The sequence below is a fragment of the Colossoma macropomum genome, unplaced genomic scaffold (genome assembly GCF_904425465.1).
Source record: "Colossoma macropomum unplaced genomic scaffold, Colossoma_macropomum, whole genome shotgun sequence".
In the NCBI taxonomy this organism is placed as follows: Eukaryota; Metazoa; Chordata; class Actinopteri; order Characiformes; family Serrasalmidae; genus Colossoma; species Colossoma macropomum.
In genome coordinates this window covers 30,758,921-30,783,224 of record NW_023494790.1, presented here as the reverse complement: position 1 = coordinate 30,783,224, position 24,304 = coordinate 30,758,921, and the positions used below count along the sequence as shown (strand labels likewise).

At 40.2% G+C, this 24,304-nt stretch overlaps 1 protein-coding gene and 1 long non-coding RNA gene across 5 annotated transcripts in view; one reads left to right on the top strand and one right to left on the bottom strand.

Annotated features, from left to right (window-relative positions):
* LOC118809592 (transformation/transcription domain-associated protein) overlaps window positions 1-24,304 on the bottom strand; it is a 117,090-nt gene that overhangs the window by 46,300 nt on the left and 46,486 nt on the right. For all 4 annotated transcript variants that reach the window (XM_036573052.1, XM_036573056.1, XM_036573055.1 and 1 more), the window contains exons 41-56: window positions 23,472-23,606; window positions 23,226-23,336; window positions 22,006-22,152; window positions 19,372-19,585; window positions 18,218-18,343; window positions 17,400-17,546; window positions 14,464-14,663; window positions 12,214-12,335; window positions 11,660-11,873; window positions 9,088-9,267; window positions 7,915-8,061; window positions 5,127-5,246; window positions 3,149-3,436; window positions 2,766-2,903; window positions 908-1,020; window positions 468-603 (exon numbers count right to left, since the gene is read on the bottom strand). In XM_036573052.1, the coding sequence (XP_036428945.1) occupies window positions 468-603; window positions 908-1,020; window positions 2,766-2,903; window positions 3,149-3,436; window positions 5,127-5,246; window positions 7,915-8,061; window positions 9,088-9,267; window positions 11,660-11,873; window positions 12,214-12,335; window positions 14,464-14,663; window positions 17,400-17,546; window positions 18,218-18,343; window positions 19,372-19,585; window positions 22,006-22,152; window positions 23,226-23,336; window positions 23,472-23,606 (2,538 nt within the window). The remainder of the gene's footprint in view (window positions 1-467; window positions 604-907; window positions 1,021-2,765; window positions 2,904-3,148; window positions 3,437-5,126; window positions 5,247-7,914; window positions 8,062-9,087; window positions 9,268-11,659; window positions 11,874-12,213; window positions 12,336-14,463; window positions 14,664-17,399; window positions 17,547-18,217; window positions 18,344-19,371; window positions 19,586-22,005; window positions 22,153-23,225; window positions 23,337-23,471; window positions 23,607-24,304) is intronic.
* Window positions 569-23,478, top strand: LOC118809594. The gene is made up of 4 exons (XR_005007375.1): window positions 569-953; window positions 3,215-4,052; window positions 14,404-14,563; window positions 23,285-23,478. It is a non-coding gene; the product is annotated as an uncharacterized LOC118809594 (long non-coding RNA).

Below are 24,304 nucleotides of genomic sequence, written 5' to 3'. Positions count from 1 at the left end.
TTATAGTACTCACGGAGTGATCTACCAATTATTGACAATTAAGCAAGACATCAAGCTTTTTAAAAAAGGACAAAGAATAAAAACACTAACTTAACTAAACAATAAAAAATTAAGCATTACCTTTCACAGCTTCCTAAATGCTAAAACAAACTAAGAAGACTTGGATGCATTTATGGATCATATATCCATCTATTTAGTCCACAGCTGTCAAGCCTCACAAATCTATGTTAAAAGTTCTCATCTACATATATTACTCTTAAAGGCACAATAACAAAAATGTCCTGTTAAATTCTACAAGGATAAAGAACGGTTTAAATATGGTTGAGTTAAAAATATGTTACAACTGTTTTAAGCATAAAATAAATAAATAATGAATCTCAGCAGAAAAAAAGAAAATACAAGAAAACTGGAGGACATGGCACTTTAAGAAATTAAGAATATAAAAATAATATGTGGCAATGGATTACCTGCACCAGCGCCTCTTTCATGGCAGCCCAGTTGGACACTCTCCAGGCACACTCCAGCACGAGGTATGGGTTGCTGTGACCTTTGGACTGGCCATACTCGGTGAGAGGTTCCCACTGGTTCAGTTCCTTAGAGCAGCTGGAAGAAAACGGAAGAAAAACAGCCCGCTGGTTAAACTTCTCTACACGCATGGCCCAGGGTAAAGCAGTACTTCACAAGCTAAAATTCCAGGAATCGACTTTTGGATGAGTTACAGGGTTTCAGTGCGGCTTTAAGAGAGAAGTCTGTCATCTTGGGCCAAGTTTTGAGGGAGCGCTCAGCTTTGCAGCAGAAAGAGGCCGGCTGAGGCAGGATGTCGCCTGAAGGACAGCACCGGAGCTGCTGATCTGAGTGCCAAGAGCAGACAGAGATGAGCAGCCTTTAAAATGACAACAGAACCTACCGGATCCAATGGTCCTCCCACAGCTGGTACTCAGGGAAAATGGCAGGTGAGGTGTTGGTCCTCTCGTGCTCTTTTCGGGCTTTCTCCATGGCCTTCTCATAACTCTCTTGCGCCTGGCGAAGAGAAAATGACCGTTGAATGTTTACGGTAACAATGGCTGTCAGTATAATATTGGACATACAAACTTAATACATGTTCACTTAAACTGCTATTTCAAATAGGGCTTTTGCAGCTGGAAAGAAAATAGCATTTTCTTGTCATTTTTAAAGAAGTTTTTGACAGTGTGACAGTTAATGCAAAAGTCTGGGCACCCCTAGCACAGTGTTTGTTTTGTTTTAACACATCCTCTACTGGAAACAAACTTAAATATTGCATTTCTCTGCAGATTTTAGTGCACAGTTTCTATGTACTATGGCATGTGCCATATTTATTATTTTTTTATTATATCATTATACATGTTTATTATTGGAAATTAGGGCTGCAACAAACGACTAATCTGATAGTCGAATAGTCTATTGATTACTGAAACGAATAATGGATTATTCGGATTATGAATCACTACATTACCAAATAACTTTTATGTAGCTATTTGCTTTTAAATTTAGCTTGAGGTTGTTTTATGCATTTGCTAACAACGAAGTCAATAAAGATGAAAAACATTCAAGAATTCACTGTATTAATGAACTTTCCTGCTAATACAAAAGACAAAAAAGTAAAACTCCAATGTATTTTTCCTGTAAAAAAATTTATAACCAAGGATGTGTAAAGTAGAAGCAATGAAATATAACAAAACTAAATCAGTTTTCCTTTAATCAAGTAAATAAAAAAAAAAATCTATGTTAAATGTTACATTTTTAACAGTGCAGTCTGTGCTCTGTCTACATTTTTTGCAACTAAATTTTACAGTCACAGGTCTTTATTGAAACGGAGGAAAGTCAGCATCTCTCCGTGCTCCTGTGAGAGTCTTGCTCTCCTCTGAGAGCGGATATTCCCCACTGCAGAGGAGACGCGCTCTGACGGAGCAGATGGGAAAGTGGCGAATGTTTGTGGAAAACATGACTAAACATGACACGGAGAACTACCTCCCTAAACTGTTAGCGAGGAAACGCTCTCCTGTGTTCGTCGAATCTGAACGTACCGGTGGCCTCGACGCCAAGATGACGATGCAGTGTTTAAAAGTGTAAGCGTTATCTTGAACGTGAACAGGGTCGCTGTGAATAATAGTTACTTGCTTCTCGGTTCCAGCTCCGTTAACGATTCCAGAGAGATTTTGTTCTTGAGGCAGCCGTCGCGCTGTTGTTAACTCTCCAGTGAGCGGTAATGTTAAAACGTTCCTACTGAGCGCGAGAAAGACGTATAAGACATCACCAACTAATCGACTACTAAATTAGTCGACTAAGTCAAAATATAGTTGCACCCCTTTAGACAGTAATTATGCATTACTATACGAAGAAATGTGTTCCGATTCACAAACTGGTCCTCAGGGACATCCCAGATGGTCCAGATGTTTCCTCCAACCAAACTTGCAACACAGTGGTACAGCATTTAACTTGGGATACCCAAACCTTTTGCATAAGACTGTAGAACACTGAAGGACACAAGCAGCTGCTGATGCGCCTCAGGTTAAGCAAAACGGCAGCATAACAGGGCTGCAAGCGTCAGTAATAGCAAAAAAAAACAAAAAAAAAAAAGTTTGTTTTATGGTCAGTATTTTGCTGGAGCGTGATCTTGATTTTAGGCTTGCTGGTTAATGATTAATCACGGACTAATCACTGTCTGTTACTGACAAAAAGAGTTGCTATTGACAAAAAGCTGTTTACTACTGCAACTATTGTTTGAATATGAACTACTCTTTTACCTGTTCGAAGAAGCCATGCTGCTCATAAGCAATGGCTGTGCTGGTCTCAGGGAACTTGCAGCGCTTCTGCCACAAACCAGCCCACATGTCCTCCTCCTGCAGCAGCGAGTACAGCTCTGCAAGCGAGTCCAGGATTTCCTGGAAACATACATGCAATCACACTCAGAGACTTTGAAGTGGACAAATGTTTATACTTGCACCTGAGACCACTGCCTGGCAGAAGCAGCCTGTACACTAAAGAATACTTTACTAAATTTGAGCATGGTGCCAAAGCACCAGGAGGTACAAATAAGAATATGGTCAGGTGCCAAATGAAACCTCCTCTTGCATGTGACTAAAACTCAGTAAACAAATCCAGAATAAGGACTTAGTCCTCAGTGTACCTGCTGTGGAGGTGTGATGCTCTCCTGCTCATAGAACTCTGTGCTCTGCTTGGGTTTGATGTGCAGACTGAGGCCTTTCTCGAAGGCTTGCTGCTCCAGCATCAGGGTGGAGCGCAGCCACAGGTTGTGCGTCTTGCCCAGGTACTTGAGCACACAGGGCCTGATGGGAATGGGCGGCACACACTGTGACATGGCCTCCACGAAGCAGTTGAGAGCACTGGGCTGGCAGTCCCTCTGAGACTGATGACTGCCGCTGCACAAGAATGGACCCATCTCTCCCGACAGAGCCTGCAACGAGGACATGGTCACACGGTCAGTTTCAGTATTCATAGAGTGTGATTTAAAAAAGGTAAAAAGGAAGAGGTTAATCAGCCAGGGGAGTGAAATGGCTTTAAGCATAATTCTCATGGCAACATATTATACACACAGAGATATATATATATATATATATATATATATTCTGCAAATATGTTCCAATGAATATTTAACAGGCAACAAAAATTATATGTAGAAAGTAAATGATTTAAAAGAATATCAAAAGCATCATATTCAGATTTTGTAACATGCCCTAATTCCGTCCTCCTTACCATCAAGCCAAAACAAAGCTATTAACTAGCCTCCATTTCTATTTTTGAGATGCAGTTTAAAATTCATAGCTTTCATCATTGCAAATCAAAGCTATTTAATTAAAATCATAATGCTTAAGACATCTGGCCCATTAAACTCCTTGATATTTGCATAAACGCATGAATTTCTTTCTCATTACCATGGTCTGCATGTGAGAGCGCTGCGGAAAAGGGCAAGGAGTCAAAACGCCTGCCTCCCTGGAGCCTGCTGATCGGAGCAGTGTGAGGGCCGACACACGCGACCTCTGACACCATTAAGGACACTGAGCTCAGTACAGGTAATGATGTGATATGCATCATTATCACAAAAGCAGATTCTCTGGTCAGTTTTAAGTGTTTTGGTTTTAGCAGTAGGATGGGCAAGCCACTTTAAGACTTCTGACTAATGGTGGGTTTTAGCACATTTGACCTAGTGTGCTATACCATGTGATGTGACCAAGAACCACCTAATTTGACTGGAAGGAACCATTTGACTGGCATGCAAAATGAACAACCAAAGACCACTGTTTCTCCACACCCTGTGGGGGCAACCAAACAGTGCCATACCAAAAACAGACCCACATGAAGCAAAGACACACAGATATACAAATATTTGCTACTAACTGCTTCAAATTAAAACGCTTTAATAACTCAAAGGGTGTACATCCTGGAAAACAATTGTCTTTTTTACTGTATGTACAGTGTTAATTTATCAAAACATAGCATTCACTCTCCTGTCATATGGTCCATATATTGAAACTAAGTTTCAAGTTGTCGCTGTCCAAACAAAACCTTACGTCCTTAAAGGAAACAAGGTAAAAACTGGGATATGAGGTTTTGTTCAGACAGCAACAAAATACAGTAGGTTTTAATTATGCCATTTAGCAATGTCACCAAAACATTTACATTTATCATTCCATTTAATGTTGCAGAAAATTATATATATATATATATATATATATATATATATATATATATATATATATATATATAATAAAAATGAATGATGACTGTTTTTGTTACATAAAATATAATTATGTAAAGTGGAACTCAGGGGGGGAAAAGTACAACGCAAGTAAAACGCAGAATAACGGCCCTTTCAAGACCATGCTGTGAATTTCACGAATGCTATTTAATATAGCCACTTTATCTGAAGGCTCACTGCTGTCATGTCACACAGAACAGGCAAGTGCTTGCTACTGGTGACTAGCTAGAGTCTAGCTGGATAAACCAGTTTGTTTCCCACCATAAAAAACACAACACGGAACTGCATACACATAACGTTGTGGGTAGCCGATAACAAGATTCAATTTTAGCATGCAATATAGGTCAGAACGTAGAGCTATGGTACAGTTCGTGGTGATTGGACTCACATGTTGTTGACGATCAGACAGAATCTTCCAGAGGCGAGGGAAGAGCTGCACCCACGTCTTCTCGGCCAGCGGAGTGGAAATGTGACACAGCTGCACCAGAGCATTCAGCAGTGCTCCTGTCTGAGAAACACACAGATTACATTCATCTTCATTACACACGTTCAAATTTGCACCCATGGAACGAAAATATTGCATTTGGGTAATGGGATAACAATCAAAAAGACAGCCATCAGAACCTTTAGTCACTCCCCACTGAGAACTACAACCGATTGTACAGTACAACTAAATATAATTAATATCAAATTTTTTAGTATTTAGTGTGTCCACGTTTTGCCTGTAAAACAGCTTTCATTCTTTTCAGGAGACTTGCTTTCAGGTATTTAAAGACAACTGCAGAGACATCTTCAAAAACCTCCGTTTTTTTAAATCAGCTGCATGTTCAGCCCCTCATGATGGAAGTAATCCCAAAAACATTCAATGATGTTGAGGTCTGCTCTCTAGGGTGACCAGTCCATAGTTCTGAAAACACCAGCAGCTTATTTGCTTAATTTGCAAATCAAACAAATCTTTTCAGAGTGCAAGGATAGACAGAGACACCCATGAATTGTTTTTATCCCCACACTTATTGTCCTTTGCTCTTCCTTATTCAAGTGGATTATCTTACATCTAATTCTCCTCTGAAAAAACCTGAAAAATTATTAACTTGGGCTTAACGTCTGTTTTGACTGGAAATTACAGTGACCAAAAAAAAACTGGCCTCTGACTTTTACACAGCACTACACTCATATTTAGTGGGAAGAAGTATAGCAGGGAGAGTGGGATACATGGGATCTTTTTTTGCAATAAAGACTCTCTGCCTCTCTCATTTAAAATAATAATGACAATATTATTATTATTATTGTTATTATTATTATTATTAATAGTAATAATAATAATAGTAATAATAATAATAGTAATAATAATCATAATAATAATCATCATCATCATCATCATCATCATCATAGTGACTGGACAGACGTCCATTTTCATAATGCAATTGCAGTACGAGTATTGCAGAATGCACTATTGTGATCGTGATGGCCCACCAGGCCCAAAGTTTTGTTACACACCTCTATAACCTAAGATTGACTTGTGAATGCCGGTCTGCATGTAAGTCCCTGTAGTTACTGAATAATATGCCTTAGTATATAATAAGCCTGGGATTTTAAGGAGCTAAGGAGCAATATATTGTGCTGCTCTACAAAAAATAAAAACCCTGACTAAAAGTCACCTGTCTCAGCAGCATAGGCAAAAACTGCAGCTTTCTATTCATGGAGTCACCCGCTGCAAAGTGAGGAACAAAAGTGCGGATGTTCTGATCTAAATCTGAAGGGCTATTATGGGGCTCTGAGTGCTAGCATAAGCGAGAGCTAAAGGTGTACCAAGTCTCTGACAGCTGCTCCTCTGAGCATTCCTGCCAGGTCAGGCCTCTGAACTCTTCCACTTCATCATTTATCTAAAGCCTGCTTAAGTGAGGGCATGTAAAACAGAGCCGTGGCCTGGATTAAACAGGAATCGATGGCAGCGCGACCTCCGGGTGAGAGGGAGAGAGGGTCTGCTGCTGTTCTGATCAAACGCTCATTAGCACAGACACTTACAGGGGTATGGGTGAGCACAGGAGACAGAAAGCACTCCAGCCTGAACAAATGGCACTCATTATATCCAAACACCTTCAAATCTATACGACAGCATTTATCCAGAAGCATACAGAATGATTTACTCTTAACATGATGTAAATGTTTCCTATCCAATGGCATTGCTGGCCATTCCCTTTCCATAGTCTTATTTTCACATACATAAAGCACTATGTATGTACTATGTACTAGTATGCAGGTGTATGCCAGTAAAACACTTGATACAGTCCTGTGAAAATACACCCTGTGAAAAGTTTAGACTTTTTTTAGCATATCTGGACAGAAATGTACTTAATTCAAACAATATTGATAGGCAAATGTGATATAATTTAACAAGTGAAACCTAAAATGAGCAGTTTTGTCATCCTTTATATAACTGAAATAAACAGAAATGCAATTTCCTTATGTGGAAAAAGTACAACCCTACATATATCACTACATCAATTGTGTCAAATTGAATTCAGGTGTACCCGATCAAGTAGCACACTATATTTTCGCATGTTTTTTTTTCCTTCCTTACTGCTTTTAATTTTAACAAATCAAAAAATATACACAGTGCTGCTTTAATATGTTGACTAGAAGAATACAGTAGAGCTTGAAATATCTGTCCGAATCCAACGAGATACGACTGCTCAAGACATAATTTCTCAACTATGTATAAATATGTGTAAATATTCTGCTTCCTCAAGGAGAAGTTTGGAAATGGGCAGACTAATATTGATAGAAATAAAATAATAATGTATTGTTCATTTGCGTTTTTGTATTTATTCTATTTTTTTAAACAAACACTTACTGCCAGATAAATGATCGATACATGATTTTCTCAGATCTCTAAGAGTTTTGCACAATACTGTGTACTGTTGTAAGAAACCTAAAATATTTGAAATAGCTGCTCCAAATTTTATGAATTTTAATGTATGTTAATGTACATTATGTAATGTTAAAGATTTTATTTTATAAAGTAATTTTGGACCATTTCCGTTGTTCATTCTTCATCAAATGTTTTCTCTTATGAGTAACTGCCTGTTATTTTCCACAAATGGAGAAGTGTGCCATTGTGCACTCCAGCCGAAGTCACACGTCCTCAAGTAGCATATGTTGAGGTGGCTGCTTACCTTGACCTCTCTGAGGGAGTCCAGGAACTTGTCATGGCGGTTGGTGAGCATGTGCAGCTGGTTGCCAGCATCTCGCTCTGCCTGCTCCTTGGTCTTAGGCAGGCTGGTCTGGTCTCCGGGGGCCAGCTCAATGTCTATCTCCACATCCTACAAACGGCAAAAACAGGGAGAAAAAAAAGGGAGAGAAAGGCACCATTTAAACAGTTAATCTGTGCACATATCAAATACATAATATTTTCTCAACTTTTCTATCATCTGCTTTCAAAGAGAAATGTATTAATTTGAATGCTAATTAAAGTTGCTGTGGAGCTTTGTGGTTGAATCAAGTAAGCTACAGTCTAGGGGTGTAAACCTGACCTCATAACAGCTCCATTTCTTTAAGAAATGATTCAGTGTAACTTTCACTACAATTGAATTTGATTATTTTAGCACAATTCACAAAAATATTATAAAACCATCAGTAATTCATTAACCACATGAACTTGAGTTCTTCAGTGAGTAGAACCAGAGCTTTGTGTGCTACCATGTTTCTATTACTGTCTAAAACAAGCACAAGGCTTCTATTCTTGTTGGATACAAGCAATTTTTTTTGAGCGAGCAGGTAAATAGAACAGAATTTGAATTGAGAGTAATCAGAGTAAAGATAAAGCATGAATAATGTGTGACATTTCTGTTTTTTTCATGTGTTTTCTTGTTCAAAACTAGTGTGTGACATAACCTGAGTAAAATCTCAAAATTTTGGACTTCTTTAGATTGCGATCCTTATGTAACACAAATAAACACAACACCATCCACAACTGCGTTATTAATGGAAAAGAGTAGATAGTCATTTTTTGTGTCTGCCTTAAAGTGTTAACTAGAGAAACTACTTGTCCAATAGTAGAAAAAAAAACAAAAACAAGCTCCGTTTTCCTCTTTAAAAATAGTGAGAACTTTATTTAAAAAATGAAGTGCATATTTTATTGAATATTTACTGACTTCAATAATATTGACTTCAATGATTAATAATAATATTCTATCACTGAGTCAATCAAAATCATATTTTTTACACCTCTTAAATCAGTCATGTTGTAAATTTGGAAGAGGAAAGCAACCACCTCCTTCACTAAAATGACAGGTGGTGATCATCAAATCAAAGAGCTGTGAGGAGAAACTCAGACAGGCAGAACTGACCTCCTCCTTCGTCTCACTGTTTTCCCTCTCACGAGGCTCCTGCTTGATGTGAGTCGCCATGGCGAAGGCAGCACGGTCATGGCTGTCGGCCAGGTTGATGACGTTGGTGATGGAGGGCAGCATGGAGCCCTGGCAGCTCGTGCCAATAATGGTGCCCTTCTCACACACAGCTAGCAGCAGCTGAGGAGGACACAGAACACTTGGGTCAGCAGAGCACCAGCCCAGCCTAAATGGTCACTTACACATCTGCTTGCTCCTATTTTTTGTCTGCACTGGGCAATGCCAGTGCAACAGGGAACTGGATGGCTTATCTGTCTCTATACAGGCCTGCGATCATGCCATGCTTATTGGCAACAGTACAATAAAGGTCTGACTCCTGACATGCTGTCGCATATTTCTAAGCTGACACAGGCCTGGAGGGCACAAATGCAGAAGGCAGTTCCACTCCAGCAGGCCAGGATGAATCAGCACGTGCCCCCGATGCTTCTAAGGCACCATTAATAATTCACCAGCAAGCAGCAGCATTGATTGTAGCTGAGATGGAGATTTTTTTTTTTGTTAGCTGCATGCTGCAAGTGTAAGCTGTACCCCTCACCTAAAGCCACATCTTACAGCATGACATTACTCAGAGTCCCTTACGAATAATTATTATTTCTATACTTGATGGACATATCGATGGTTATTAGTTTGTTCGACTAATTTAACTATTAATCCTTAACTGGTAGTCTCTCATGGTCAGATGTCATCTTATAACAAGAATACAGGTCTGGGGACAAACATTTAGAGACTGATTGCAGTGAAAATCCACAGCAAACAAGGGTGCATCCTCTAAACCTACTTAAATTCTTCTAGTCCATGCTCTTATGAAGTCCAGATTGATGAGTGCATCCTCGTCCCCTACTTTGAGTTTGGCCTTCATGAGGCACTGGACTGGTACAGAAATTGCACACTAGGTTTGTTGCCACGCAAATAAGACCACATTTCCACACATATTTAGCCCAAAATGTCTCATGGTTGTCACAGACGTTCTTGTAACGAGATCACATCTGGCCTGCGAGACGACTTCATTGGCTGTTCTCTGGTTATGTTTGTAAGGCCAGCAATTTATTCCATGGAGCAATAATAAATCAGAAGCCTTATCACACCAAATGCTTCTTGCATTTTACTGCAATCTTTCAGAAAGACCTGAGTAATTTCTTTTTATCAAAAAAAAACAAAAAATGCCCAAAGAGCATTTTACAGGCTTTGAATATCAGTAGGTGTTTTCGAAGAAGTATCTGAGTACTCATTTTCAAAACTACCTTTAAGCAATAATTTTTGCATTTCAAAATTACCCATAATTTTAAGCATGGTCGTTACCACAGGAGTACTCAGATAAAAATCATCATACTTACATTTAACTCATCATGCCTCCATGATGCACCACCTCTTATATTTCTTACCATCCCATAATTTACAGTGCTCCCATACTTTCTTTCTCTGCTGTTTTGGCTTTAATGGCAGCATGGCAAGCAGTGCAGATTGTTGCACTCTAAGGCAAAGTGATTTTAAGGTATTATAAACAAAATCACAATTTCCATATCATCGCTGTCCAAAGAAAAACATGCATCTCCATTTTTGTCAATTTTTACCTTTCTACATCATTTGAGCTCAGCAGCTGCCCTTTACATTGAGAGAAAATATCATGATGAATGAAATACTTCAAAATTGCATGGAATATTTTTTTTTTTTACATTAACTTACATTAAGAAGTAAAGATGGTTTTTGCCCTCTTCTGCAAATTTACCATTTTAGAAATAGTTGTTTTTCGGTGGACAGCGACAATATGTTAACAACAACTGATATAAGTCCTTGGCTGATGAAATTTATTGATGAAAATTGAAAATTTTTGTGCCCTTAAAAAGATGAAGCTACTCTATCAAAAAAACATAGCTTTATATTTACATTAGTATAATTGGCAAAGAAATGTATTTTTGGTGGTCATCTCCTCACTATCCATCTGTTAGTTTTCTGTTGTCCAAGGTTACAACAGTGTGTCCATTAGAGCAGCTGACATACAACTTAAATCAGAAAACTTAAGTTTAGGCAAATATGTTAGCTGTTGATATCTTACCTTGAAGAATGGAACAAAACTGCCCCCTCCCATTATTCTATCATGCTATGCTATTGGTGACTAATAATATTGTCAACCTGACTGTAGAAATAACAACAAAAAAAAATACACAAAAATCGAAAAATGCTGACATGATCTGTCAGCATTTATGGCTGGCTGGAACACTTGAGTTAGTTATTCAGGCCAGCCATAAATACGTCGACAACACAAGAAAATTTTGTTGCTGCCCTACGTAACAGGACTAAACACTGCTAGAGGTCACCTGGTTTCTGCAAATGGATTATGTACATGCAGAATTTCTAAATAACTCCTCAGCAAAGATACTTCATCTAACCATGCAAACAGCAGGGAATTAACAGCATTCTCTCAGATATTTAACGCATGTGATTTGGTGTTGTCTCTGTAGATGTGTAGTCCACACTAGTGAACCTTTGTCTGTAGTTTTGTAGATAGTCATACCTCAATGCACTGCTTGATCCAGAAGTGGCTGCCCATGGCCTCCCAGTTCTGTGAGCAGCAGATGTACAGGAGCCGCTCGTAGACCCTCCGCTTCATAGAAGCATCAAACACCTCAAAGAACTTCGCCCTAATCAGCGGCTGAGCACAGCGCAGCCCTGACAGGAAGGCCGGCTCCAGCTTTGATGTGATGTCACTTCCTGAGAGGCTCTCATCCCTGAAGAGGAGGGTTCAGAGAGTTAATAAACCTGAGGCTACAGCACCCATGTAATGTCTCTCATTTAAAGATTTCTACTTGATGTTCTCCAACATATGGTAGAATACATAGACACTGAGGCAGGTCCAGGACTTGTCTGGGTGGGGTGAATGACCGTTGACTTAAGGATGCATGCTGGGACCCTTTCATGCCACCTGCCTCTTAAACACCACGCCTGCCCATACCCTTCAGCCACGCGAACCAGGCCTGCCACCCACTAACCAGCTGCAGCCTTGTCGCCATGGCGATTGATGGAGGGCCAGCGTGGCCGCTGGACCCTGTGATTAATCGGCGTAATTACCTGTAGACGTAATTAACGAGGTCCAGAAACTGGGCGTTCAATTCAAGGTCGTCAGGAAAGCGCTTCTCAATGTAGGTCATCATTTTCACCAGCAGAATAGACTTCTCTCTCAGATTAGGCATCTAGGCAGAGACCGAGAGAGAGAGAGAGAGAGAGCGAGAGCGAGAGAGCAGAGGGGAAAAAGAGAAAAGGAGGGAGCGAGAGAAAGAGACAGAAGCAGGGTGAACAGATTGATACACTCCATTTATCTTGAATCTATCAGGAGGGCTGTATGCAGCACCTTTGCCTGCCTCCTTTCTTTCCCTGTCTGCTCTGTTGCCTCAGGCTAACCGAGAGGCCACCTGGGTTCAACCGTCCAGCCAGAGCAGCCTGCCCACCGAGTACAGCTACCACAGCATGACAAAAACACAAAACATACTGTCTGACAAAACACAATCACTTAAAGTGACAGTTCTGCCAAAAACCACCTAAATTTTCCCATAAGGCCAAATGCAGTTAATCAGGCAAGACATGTTCAGCATCTTTTGTGAAGTTCGCTTCTTTAAGCCAGGGTTACACCAGCACCACCCAATATGCAGTCTGGCTGAGTCTGTGCTGGTTGGCTCTAGTCTGCAGATTTTGGGGCAGTTGGAGTGGAGAGCTGGGAGAGAAAATAAAGTAGTCTGTGAGCAGCACAGTGTAGGATTATTTGTCTCCTGATCCCATTTCAGACGAGTATATAGAGTATATCAAACATGATTTTTCTTTTTCTTTTCAACCAGACACTAAATGCAATCTAGTAGCATATACTAGTCAACATCTCAACTCACTCTAAACATATTCCTCTAACAGTCAATTTAACCTAAACACACTAAAGAAGGAAGTGGCACAAATAAATAAAGAGTGCAGCTTTTTACTGGACAAAGTTTAAGGCTCGAGCAATCAAGTGCATGAACATCAAAAACTCTACAAATCTTTACATTCATGACCTTCATCTAAATCTGTCTTGCCAGGTGCTCCATGTTTGTTTATTTGCATCTCATAGTAACAGGAAACAAACATGTGTTCGCCCAAGTTGGTGTGAGTTCGGTTTAGTTCCATAACAACCTGAAAGTTGTTCAGTGAGTATCTTAACACATACAGATGGAGCAAAAATGATGATCGTCTGGTGAGCCCTGAGGACCACTGCTCTTAAAAATGTCAAAAATATGCTGCAAAACTAAAAAAAAAAAAAGAACAGCAGTAGTGCGTCTTGAATCCTCACGGTTGCCCATACCTACATCTACTTTTTTACCGATCGAAGGGAAAATTGCTTTAAACGCGCAGAACACTTAGCACCACATTGTGGCTTAGTGACTATCATAATAAAAACATTTTCCCCACTGCATGTACAGCTGTTCTAATTCCAGATTCAACACACTAAGCCCAATAACACTGTCACTCTGGCTTAAGGTTGGACGATAATCTAAATTAGACAAATTGTTATTATCTGCAGAATTATCATGATAAACAATCATCGAAATATAAGTTCAGTTACAAAGTACCATAAATGATCGTTACAAAACTTTACACTTATAACCTTCAGTTTAGACGATAGTAATAAAAAGATCACAATTATCAACTGGGCTAGTTTCTATATTATGTAATAACTTAAATTATATTCTGCACATACAGCATGTAACACTTAACATCTGTCAAATGGTTCTCCCATATTTAACCAAATTGGCACTTCAATACCCTTCTTCTGAATAAGCTTGTCCATTTTACTTTCTACAGAAGAGTGGATCTCTTGTACCAGACTGATTTGTCTATTATTTACATTTACATTTATGCTTTTAGCAGAAGATTTTATCCCGGTCGACATACTTTTCACCATGTTACAGAGGCAGGCAAAAGCAGCATTAGTAGTCTTGCCCAAGGATCCTTGTTGGTGCTGCACAGGCAGGGAACTGAACCCCAGCCAGCCACATCGAGGGCAGTGGTATTACTCACCATGCCATACAATAATAAAGTGAAATCTTTGCCATTGTATACATTTTGGATTAACCATTGATTAGAATGACTGTACAAACAGAAAGCTTAAATAAAGACCAAAAGATTAATAAATAAAATAATATGGCATGTGAGAGAGTATGAAAGAGTGATAGTCTACATAAGATCAACACTTATTATATGTAATGTAATATGTAATAATATCAATTTTTATTCCAGGGCTACACTGGCTTCTAACACACTCAGAGTCGACCAAGAACTTAATCGTTGAAAGTGTACCTGGTTGGCAGCCATAGGGGAATTGTTCTTGACCCACTCCTCCACAATCTTTACCACAGCTCGCAGGATCTTCGGGTCCGGCGATTTCTCAATCAGTGAGGTGAGGATTACTTGAATGAAGTTCTTCCTCATCTCCATGTTCATGACGGACAGCCTGGTCTTCACCAGGTCCAGACTTAACATGACCAGCTCACTTGTCACTGAGATACAGGAAAGAGAGACGTGTAGATGCGTTTTTATGACATTATATATGAGTGCCATGAATGCATCAGTACATTGTTACGCACTGACTTCAAGTTGGCTATTTAACTGCAATGCTACAGTAAATGTTACAATACACTGCAGTTGATGACAATATTTAGTAAAATATGACCTTAAATTTGTAGAGGATGGGTTAACTTATTTTCACTTAGAAAACAAACAAAACATGTAATGTGACAAGGGGTGTTCAAACTTTCGCATACGACTGTTCCACTACTGTGTAAAAAGTCCATTCAATCAGATGTGTATTCAGTGTATTCTTAAAAATGACTTTCAAACTAACCAAATCAATCTGACTGTAGGTAGGTAAAAAATCTAAAAATAATTAGCCCAATATTTTCTTTTTTGGGGGGAAAAAAAAATAAAAAAAGAAATAAAAACAGGATTATTGATTACATTGCCCCCCCACCACACAAACACATTACTCTAGTATAATCTAAAGACTTATTAATTACCTGTTATAATCCATTCTTTTAAGAGTAGAAGGAAATAAAACATTACAGTTGCATATTAACTGATATTATTTTGAAAGCTGTTTAAAAGTAAAATTAATCCTCTGTCTGTTCTCTTTCTCTTTGGTATATGATTACATCACCTTATTTAAAACACGGTAAAAATTGAGATTGCTAATGCACTAAACCTAATCAAACTGTTGCATGATCAGAGATGTGCCCCCATATTCATACAGCACTATAAGAGATTTGAAAAAACGTCATTACTTTTATCTCATTCTCTCACACACACAAACACACACACACACACACACACACACACAGGCTTCCTTTCAAATCTAAATGAGGACAAATTCCACATAGCTCGCGGCGCAACAAAACCATCAAAACACTAAACATAGCTGAAAAGGCCCAAGAAAAAAATCAAAACAGACATCCCTGTATATGAAGTATAAAAACCATGAAAGCCATTACATGTCTTAACATGGAGACTAAACGGGATTGAGTTTTAGCACGGCGAAGTGCGACTGAGGAAATGCATGAATGTGAATTTGTTCAGCCATCTGAATGCATTTTCTGGCTGATTTGCTAGTGGTTAAAGTCTGAGTGCTGATCAGTGTAGCAGTGGGTAGATGGGGAAACTGTGGGAGCGGCTGATTTTTCGAAGCTATGCGAGGGGCTCATGCTGTGCGCAGGGCTCATGCTGTGCGCAGGGCTTCGGCCCCACTGCCACTGTGACACTGCAGCATGACGTCGACAGACGGCCGTGGGCGGGTGTGCGTATGCGTTTGCCAGTAAGACTGCATGTGTCTGTAAGCACGATACAGTCCAATCCGTTTAAACACCACGATAGCATCTGGGAAAGGTTTTGAGCTGAGAGGTCAGTTTGGAATTTCTAAGCCATTGGACACGGTGGGAGTGTTCTGACTGAGCCGCTTCTCACTTCTGAGGGATTAGTGGGTCCACACAACGACAGCTACACCAGTCCTTCTGCAACACCAAGTGGTCAGATGCAGACACCACAAGCTGCACCCTCACTACTCGTCCTCCTATTCTGCCTCAAGGTGTGTTTATTTCAATGTAGGGAACAGTGAGGAGGGTTAATGGGGAAAGAAATGGTCATCTAATCACAATTCCCTACAGTGTAACACCAAGAATTCTGTTTTATGTAACAGAATTTGTGATTCAAGTAAACTACTTTCTACATGAAGTAAGACAGGTTTATTAATCACTCTGTGATGACAGACACCTTCCGTCAAGGGTATTCTATGGCCGTTACGGAAGACTGGCTGTGACAGAAATGGATTCATTCTGCCTGGTATTAAGCTATATATTGTACGCACAAGTATTAAAAGAGCTATTTGTAACTGAAGCACTTCAGTTAAGATTAGCATCTAAAAGTATGCTATCATGCTGTACTACTGCACAGATAGAAACACACAATTTTTATATTCTAAGTTTTATGTTTTGAACTTTGCAAATACATAGAAATTGCGCACTAAACTTTGCCAAAAAAATCATACAGAAAGTGTGTAGAGGCTGTGCTGTTATTTTTAGAAAATCAACAACTTGATCAAAACGTAATTTCACCGGGGCTGTCGAAACATTTGCATACAACTGAACATAAAAAAGAAATTTCATGCTCAGTGATTAAAGAGGCTGGATTAGACTGTACAACTATCTTGTCTTGTGTGTTGTACTCGTTATTGTTGGCCAGTCAGCAAGCCACTGCTAAACTGCACCGAAGCGGAGGAGGCTTTTCCTCTGCAATCTTTCAGTCACGCCAGATGTGAACTGCACATTTCTAGTGTGATGCAGCTTTAGAAAGTGTCGAGTGGACTCTACTGAAAGACAGTAGAAGACAGCTCAGCTCTGGGCTGAATACAAGAACAGTTCACTCTGCTTTTCTGAAGCCACAAATTCAGAATGAAGTAGACAAGAGACCCATCACAAGTATGAGAATGACTGTGTGCGTGAGAGAAGAGCAGGCCTGAGCGCCCGCAGGTGGCTTTGATGACAGAAGGAGGCCGGCTCTCATAAAACACATTATCGTTTAATGTTGTGCTGGCATGCTACATCATATTAACTTAAAGCGGCTGCTCTGAGACAGTAGTTAATTGGAATTAATTCAGTGCCCCACAGATGACATGGAGTCTTTTAACCGCTGTCAAGAGCCTGTGAATGGATTTGAGAAGTGTCCCAGGACGGCTGCACACCGCTCACCTGCACTGGTTTCCGTGGCGCCAGGGTTGGTCTGTGGGCTCAGGTGTTCACGCACCATCTTCTGCAATGAACGCATGAAGACAGAGATGAGTCGGTCGATGTAGCTGGAGTTGTAGCTGCAGGCAGACTTCAGGATCATGAGTGTTCCTGGAAGCAGAGAGAGGGAGAGAGATAGAAAGAGAAACAATGAGAGAGATAGGGTAACATGATGCCCCACAGAGAAGGGACAATACTTCCCCTACTGTAACGCTATTGCCAGTGTCAGCCAGTGGCCCAGGGGGCAGCTAACGGCTTTGGAGGCAGCTTCTCTGTCACTCTAGTTGTATTACAAGGTCGTTTTGAAGAAATCTGACTGAGTTAGCGGCTGGGGTGGGGGTGGAGGGGATGAGTAATGCTTTTCTTTGCCCGTGCCCCTGGGGAGCGGAGACAAATGTAAAAAGTCACCCTCCGCGAGACACATACATCATATCAGTGGTGTGCGTGTAACTGTACGCCTCCACCAGGGCGGAATTGGGAGGTATTTATTGACCAGCATTGCCATTTCAGGCCCATATCGAGTACCACTAACTTTAGATTGTAATTCAATAGTGTTTTATCACCTTTTGTTCATTTGTAGGTCTTAAGAAACTGCCTGCTGTGTGTAAACTGAGAAACAGGAAACATCAGAGCAGATGCTAGCACTAAAGAAACACAGGTCCCCTTCTCTTAGAAATTTACACTTACTCTTCTTCAAGTCTACAACAAAGCAAGCAAACATTACTCAGCTAACATTTGAGTACTATTCCTACTGGCAACATGGCGATGGAGCCGTCTCTTACCGAACAGCTGAGTGGGGTTGGCACTGGTGGCCTTCTCGTAGTTAGTGAGGCCCTCATAAATGACCTTTCCTACAGCAGCGTACAAGGACTCCAACTCCTCATATTTAGAGGCCACTGAAGAGGTGCCTGAGGACACAGAAGAGACAAAGAGAAAATGCTGGATGTCCTAATAAATCGATGTATTTGTAAAACAGATTGATGGACCTCGTTTTAAAAGTAAACGAGTTAGGCTTCTCAGTAGTCTGTAAGAGAGAGAAGGAAATGAACATAATATACAGAGCTATGTTAATGTAATGTGTTGTCAAGCTATTTTCTGCAAGCTCCTCAACGGGGTTTCTAACAGTATGTTAGCACCAAGCTGTCACTGGTGCACATGAAAATGTTTTGGTTATATTGAGCACAGGCATTTGAATTATTTTAAGCTTATCTGGTATCTTTCAATGAAAAGTCCTGCTACAGAGCTGCATCTGTTTTCAATTTCTAGCACAAACAAAAGAAAAACAACCAAAAACAAATTGGGGAAAGAAACTTAATAATTAATGGCAACGAAATGAGAAGAGATTAAATAAATAAAACACACTTCCATCCTTCCATTCGACTGCGATGGTCAGCGCAGATAAGCAAACAGTTTTGAGCAGCAGAGTGACAAGCTTGTCCACATGGATCTATTTCACAATAGAAACATTAGAAGAGCAACTCATAATCCCTGATCATGTTGAGTATCAAGAGTGGATCTAATGTGCAAGAATTTGTGGTTTTATACCACATGAAAACAACATCCTGCTCAATACGCAGAGCACAGCAAATCAGAAGCAGAAAGCAATGTCTGAGCGCTAATGACATCTGTAGTCAGAGTTTCTGAATTAGCAAAAAGTGCAAACTCTGGAAACGTGTTTTTGTCAGCTTTTTTGGTTTTCGACTGAGTGTGTCCTGAATTTTGTTATCGGCCAAGAATTTTCATTTTGATGCGTCGCTAACCTTCTTATCACGAATCTCATTTGTCCACTAGATGACATAGAAAAAATTAAATAAGGCAATGGAAAAGATGACAGTTTCAAAATTACTCCTAATGTACGCTTATCGACAAATTTATCACGAGTTGCAGAAGTACATCAGGGTGTTGCCAGGAGCCTTTATGTGTGATGTCTACTCACTGGGTTCAGTGGGAAAAATGCTCATAAGTCTGGAGAGCAGAGAGTGGACAGCTCGTAGGACTTTGGTGTTGCCACAAGTCATGCAGGCGGCGATGCCACGCTGCAAGGGCTTGAAGTGGGCCAGGATGGCAGGAGACTGCAGAACAGTGAGCAGGAAACTCAGGATCTCCAGCCCTGTGCAAATGTTAGAGAAGTTGGCCTGGTTGGGCTGCTCCTGTAGAAGAGCAAAAAGGTGTAATCTCAAATGAACAACTCTTATTAATAATATTAACAGAACCATCTGACTCTAATGCTTGAAACAACTAAGAGTGATCATGGAGGATTAATAAAATTCAGCATCATAGTATTTCACATTTGGATGGAAAGTATCATGGCATTCAATTTAAAATTAAAATATTCATTAAATTAATGAACATGCTTTTGTGTACCCGTACATTATGCTAAAAATGTCTTAAAAACCTGACACCCAGACAAATTTTGATTGGATGGTTTGTTTTTTGTTTTCTTTTGTTAAAATTACACCAAATAGTCAATTATAAAATACTGTGTTACAGAAAGCAGATTTGTTTTTTTAAAACCAAATAAAAGTTTCATAAATCATTCAGCAAATTACATACACTGCATTGTTACAGTTAACCACATCTGTTACCCATCAATACTGCTAATTTTGCACCTTTTAATCTTGTTGTGTAACGTCAATACTGGTGCAGATAATATATTACCCCAGCACTATAAATAGGGAAAATCAACAAACAAGGTTCACAGGAGAACCAGCGCAGTTTCCAAACTCAGCAGCTCAAGTCAGAAGCGGAGCTGATTCCAGTAAAGAAGACTAGCGTGAGGCTAAAGTGTCCGGGAAAACGCTGCAGCAGAAGCAGGTCTGGTCCCGAGAGACATGCAGGCAGATCTGCAGTGAAATGCCCATATCTGCAGTGTGTTACTTAATCACACAAAAGCCAGCACAATCAGACAATAAAAGGTGACTGGATTTGCAAAGCACTTCATTAGTGTGGATAGGAGCCTTGGGTAGGCAGCACAACCCTATGTCCCCCCAGGGCCACCAAGACTTGCCTGTTTATTAAACCCAGCCTATAGGTCAAAAAAAGACCAACTTTCAACAAACCGGAGAAAATTCTAAAGCCACTGGCAACAGCCAGCTCACACTGATAGCTTTGAATGTTCCAGCATGTAAAAGATCACAAGAACCAGCAATGAACTCAAAGGAAAGTTTCAAAATGTTAGATTTATCTGTGAGAACCTGGCAGATTAAGAGTCTTATATAAATAGCTTCACATACCACTGTGTACTTTGGACATATGTACACAAACTAAATAGGAAATAGGAAAAAGAAAAAAGAAAAAAAAAATATCCGGGTCACCCACAAAATATGGGGTAGGGTAAAATAAACCATATTTGCGGAAACCAAATGAAGAGTTTGATTGTGCCCTTGGATGGACATCCGCTAACTGTTAAATGCAAAGTGAGAAAAATGAGCCGCTTTCTGGTTTTCACGACAGCCGAAGGCCAAACTCCAGGAATCTACAATTACACGATGCTCCAGACAGACTTATTGCACGCTGGGGAATCAGGCACCATCCGTGCATTTCAATCACAGGCCTACATGAGCCTGCAGCAGGGCACATGTGTCTGGCCCTAAAAAGAATCAATAGCCTGGCGTGTCTGCAAGACAGGAAAACCAGCTCTAATAACAGGAGAGAGAGAGAGAGAAGAGGAGAAGGAGAAATGAAAAAGGGCAGAAAGAGAGAGGGAGAACAAGAGAAAAAGAGACACGAGGTTAAAAGAGGAGGAGAAAAGAGAGAGAGAGAGAGAGAGAGAGAGAGAGAGAGAGAGAGAGAGAGAGAGAGAGAGAGAGAGACACACACACACACACACACAGACAGAGTTAGGGAGACAAGGAAGAGAGAAAAGGAGGGAGAGGGAGATATGATTAAGCGAAAGTGAGAAAAAAAGAAAAACAGAATGAGGGGGAGAGAGAAAAATAATGACAGAGTGAAGGAGAAAAGGGAAGTGAAAGATTGAGAGAGAATGAAGAAGATAGAGAGGGAGAATGAGAGATAGGCAAGGGGTTAAAGGAGAGCGGGAGACAGTGAAAGAGTGAGACAGACAGACCGACCGAGAGAGAGAGACAGAGAGACAGGGGAAAGGGTAAAAACAGGGAGAACGAGAGAGAGACAGAGAGAACACTGAAAGGCCAGTGCAGGTGGGCCAGCTGCTTAACGGAGACCCAGTCTCCCAGATGACAACAGAATTAGTCACAGCTCTCAGCTCACGAAAGAGAGAGAGAGAGAGAAAATCAGTCATAAGCCAGAGGATATCGATTTAGCTCACATCAACACTGCTTTAGGAAAGGCAAAGGAAAAAATGAGGAGGAATGGGAGAAACGGAGGACAGGGCAGACAAGGAGAACTTCTATCAAGACAAAGAGAACAGACAAAGTATCAAAACAAATGTAAAAAGACCTCTTTAAGAATCTGAGGTAAGCAGACTGTTTGATGCATAACTGACACCCATCCTTCATATTATTACCTGAACCATATAACCTAAAATAAATCGTTGACCACCTAAAATCATGTCTGACCATTTCCATCCCAAAGAACAGCCTCTGCAACTCACCACAGTCATGAGTAGCTTGTCGAACCACTGCAGTTTTAGTTCAGCGCGAGGCCACATGTCCGGCCTGAGGGCTGTCTTCATCAGGTTCACACAGCGGCGGGATAGCAGCTCACCAGGAGAACCTGCTACACTGGCACTGTCATTCACCTGCAGAAAAAGAGCATGTAGATGTTAAAGGCGTACATCAGGGAAAACCACATTTTCCATGTTTTTTTGTAGTAGTCCACATAGTCCTGCAAAAAATCTGTTTTATATTTATCGTGATTTTGAGGTCACAACCATTTACATATGACTATCCATTAAGCCTACAGCTGTTTAACCCACCCTTTCACGCTGAAGTACTAAGGAGTGCTGTCACTACAAACAGCTTGGCCGCAGCTGAATTATTGTTAGAGGAAGACGTGGGGAAAAAAATTAAACATTGTGCTATTCTTGGTTGCTGAGAAGCAAATCCATCAATTTACATTTACACAGTCACTGTCAGGCAAAACCTTCTCTCTCAATTTTTGTTGTTTTAATTGCAGTTTTTTAATAGAATTTGAATTGACAAATAAATAAAAAGCCAGCTTCCTTTTCCAATAAAATACGTTAAAATTTTATAATAAATGATCAAAAGAAATTATTAAAAACCACTTGAGAAGAAATGGTTCCATTATTGTCCATTCAAAGTTAACTTATTTCCTTCTACTGAACAGTTATGAGGAGATACAAAGTTTTGCTACAATTTATGCATTAGAATTACTGTGGCCTTCCAATGATCCAGGCATCTATAACAAGTGGCTAAATTAAAAAAAATTTTAATGTCCCTGAGGTTTTCAGTTTAAATTGTTGTTCTACATTTCAGCCTGGACTGCTTTTTAAAGAAGGCACAGCACACAAACAAGCCAATCAGAACAGATATCATTTACATATCAATCTTAAAGTCTCAATAACAAATGCATTCTGTTTCATTCTAAGGAACAAAAGAGAGCTGGAAACGAATGTTAAAATGAATGATAACAGTTTTCAGTTTCATAAAACCATAGAAATGCTCCAAGTTTACTTCAGCAAAAAATATAGGATACAATAAAAATAGAATACGGTCTCTTTAAAGTGGCTAACAATGAAGGACAGCCAGTAAAAACCAGACAGCATGATGATCTTTGCGTAAGGCTGCCTGATCCCCACCAGCTTTCATTTCCTATTACCAACAACAGCGCAGGACGGAGCTGCTCATTTACCTGGCAGGCAATGCGGATGAGGAAGTTGACCACAGTGTCCGTGTGCTGTTTCTCCACAGGCTTGGTGAGCAGCGTCTCTGAGCCTGGCATTGACTGACTGCGGCCAAACACCTAGCAAGAGAAATCCAAGCTGTAAAAAACACCTCGCTAAGGCCCTTGTGTCCAAACATGGCACTTCGAGTCAGCGAGTGAGAGATGGGAGAAAGTGGATGTGCCGACTCGTTGCTAGGTGTAGAGTTTCCTCACCGTGCCGACAGCTCCTGTGGCTGACCGGAACCTCTTCACGTCCTGAGCAGAGTCCACAGACATGCCTCGTTTCACTCCCCCTGAGCCCGAGCTTGTTCCCTCACCGCCTGTGCCGGGGTCCGCTTCTGACTCTGGCTACAAAGGAAGTAAAAATATTTACAAATCAATTAACAGATTTTGCAAATACCCTTAAACAGGGTAAAATTAACATCATAAACAAACACACAAACACTGTTAGTGCAGTCATTTATTTTATTTTTAAATGGCTATTATTACAGATCTGAGTCAAGAACTCCAAGTACCAAGTGAACCACTAAAGGTTATATCAGGCAATAAGGGTGCATTTATACACAGCTGCATCTTAGCTCCACTTTGCTTAGCATAACATTTAACATCGAACCAAAAGATGTAAACAAAAGACATACAGGTAAAAGGCTACAAGTGACTGGGCAGATTTTATGTGGCACAATAACTGTGGTAATGTCCACCAAACTTTTTGAATCATGCTGTTCTCTCTTCTACGTGGGCTTGTTGGTTTATGTCTTGTTTTATCTATCTTTTTTTTTTTAAATCTATGACTTTCGAGCAATAAGCCATAAGACTCTGTGTTACCATGGCTTGCAAGACGCAAAGTAGGGTGAAATCCCTGTAACACAGCTTTGAGTGGCTTACTGCTTTCACAAAATGGAAAAACCCTGGCAGCATCCTCACTTGCTCTGATGTACCGTCCTCACAGACCACTAGGGGCTTGTTTTAATCGAACCAAACCTACCAAATCTGAACCCTTATTTCTCTGAGGTTAACCAGAGGTTAGTTTGTTAACTCTCACACAT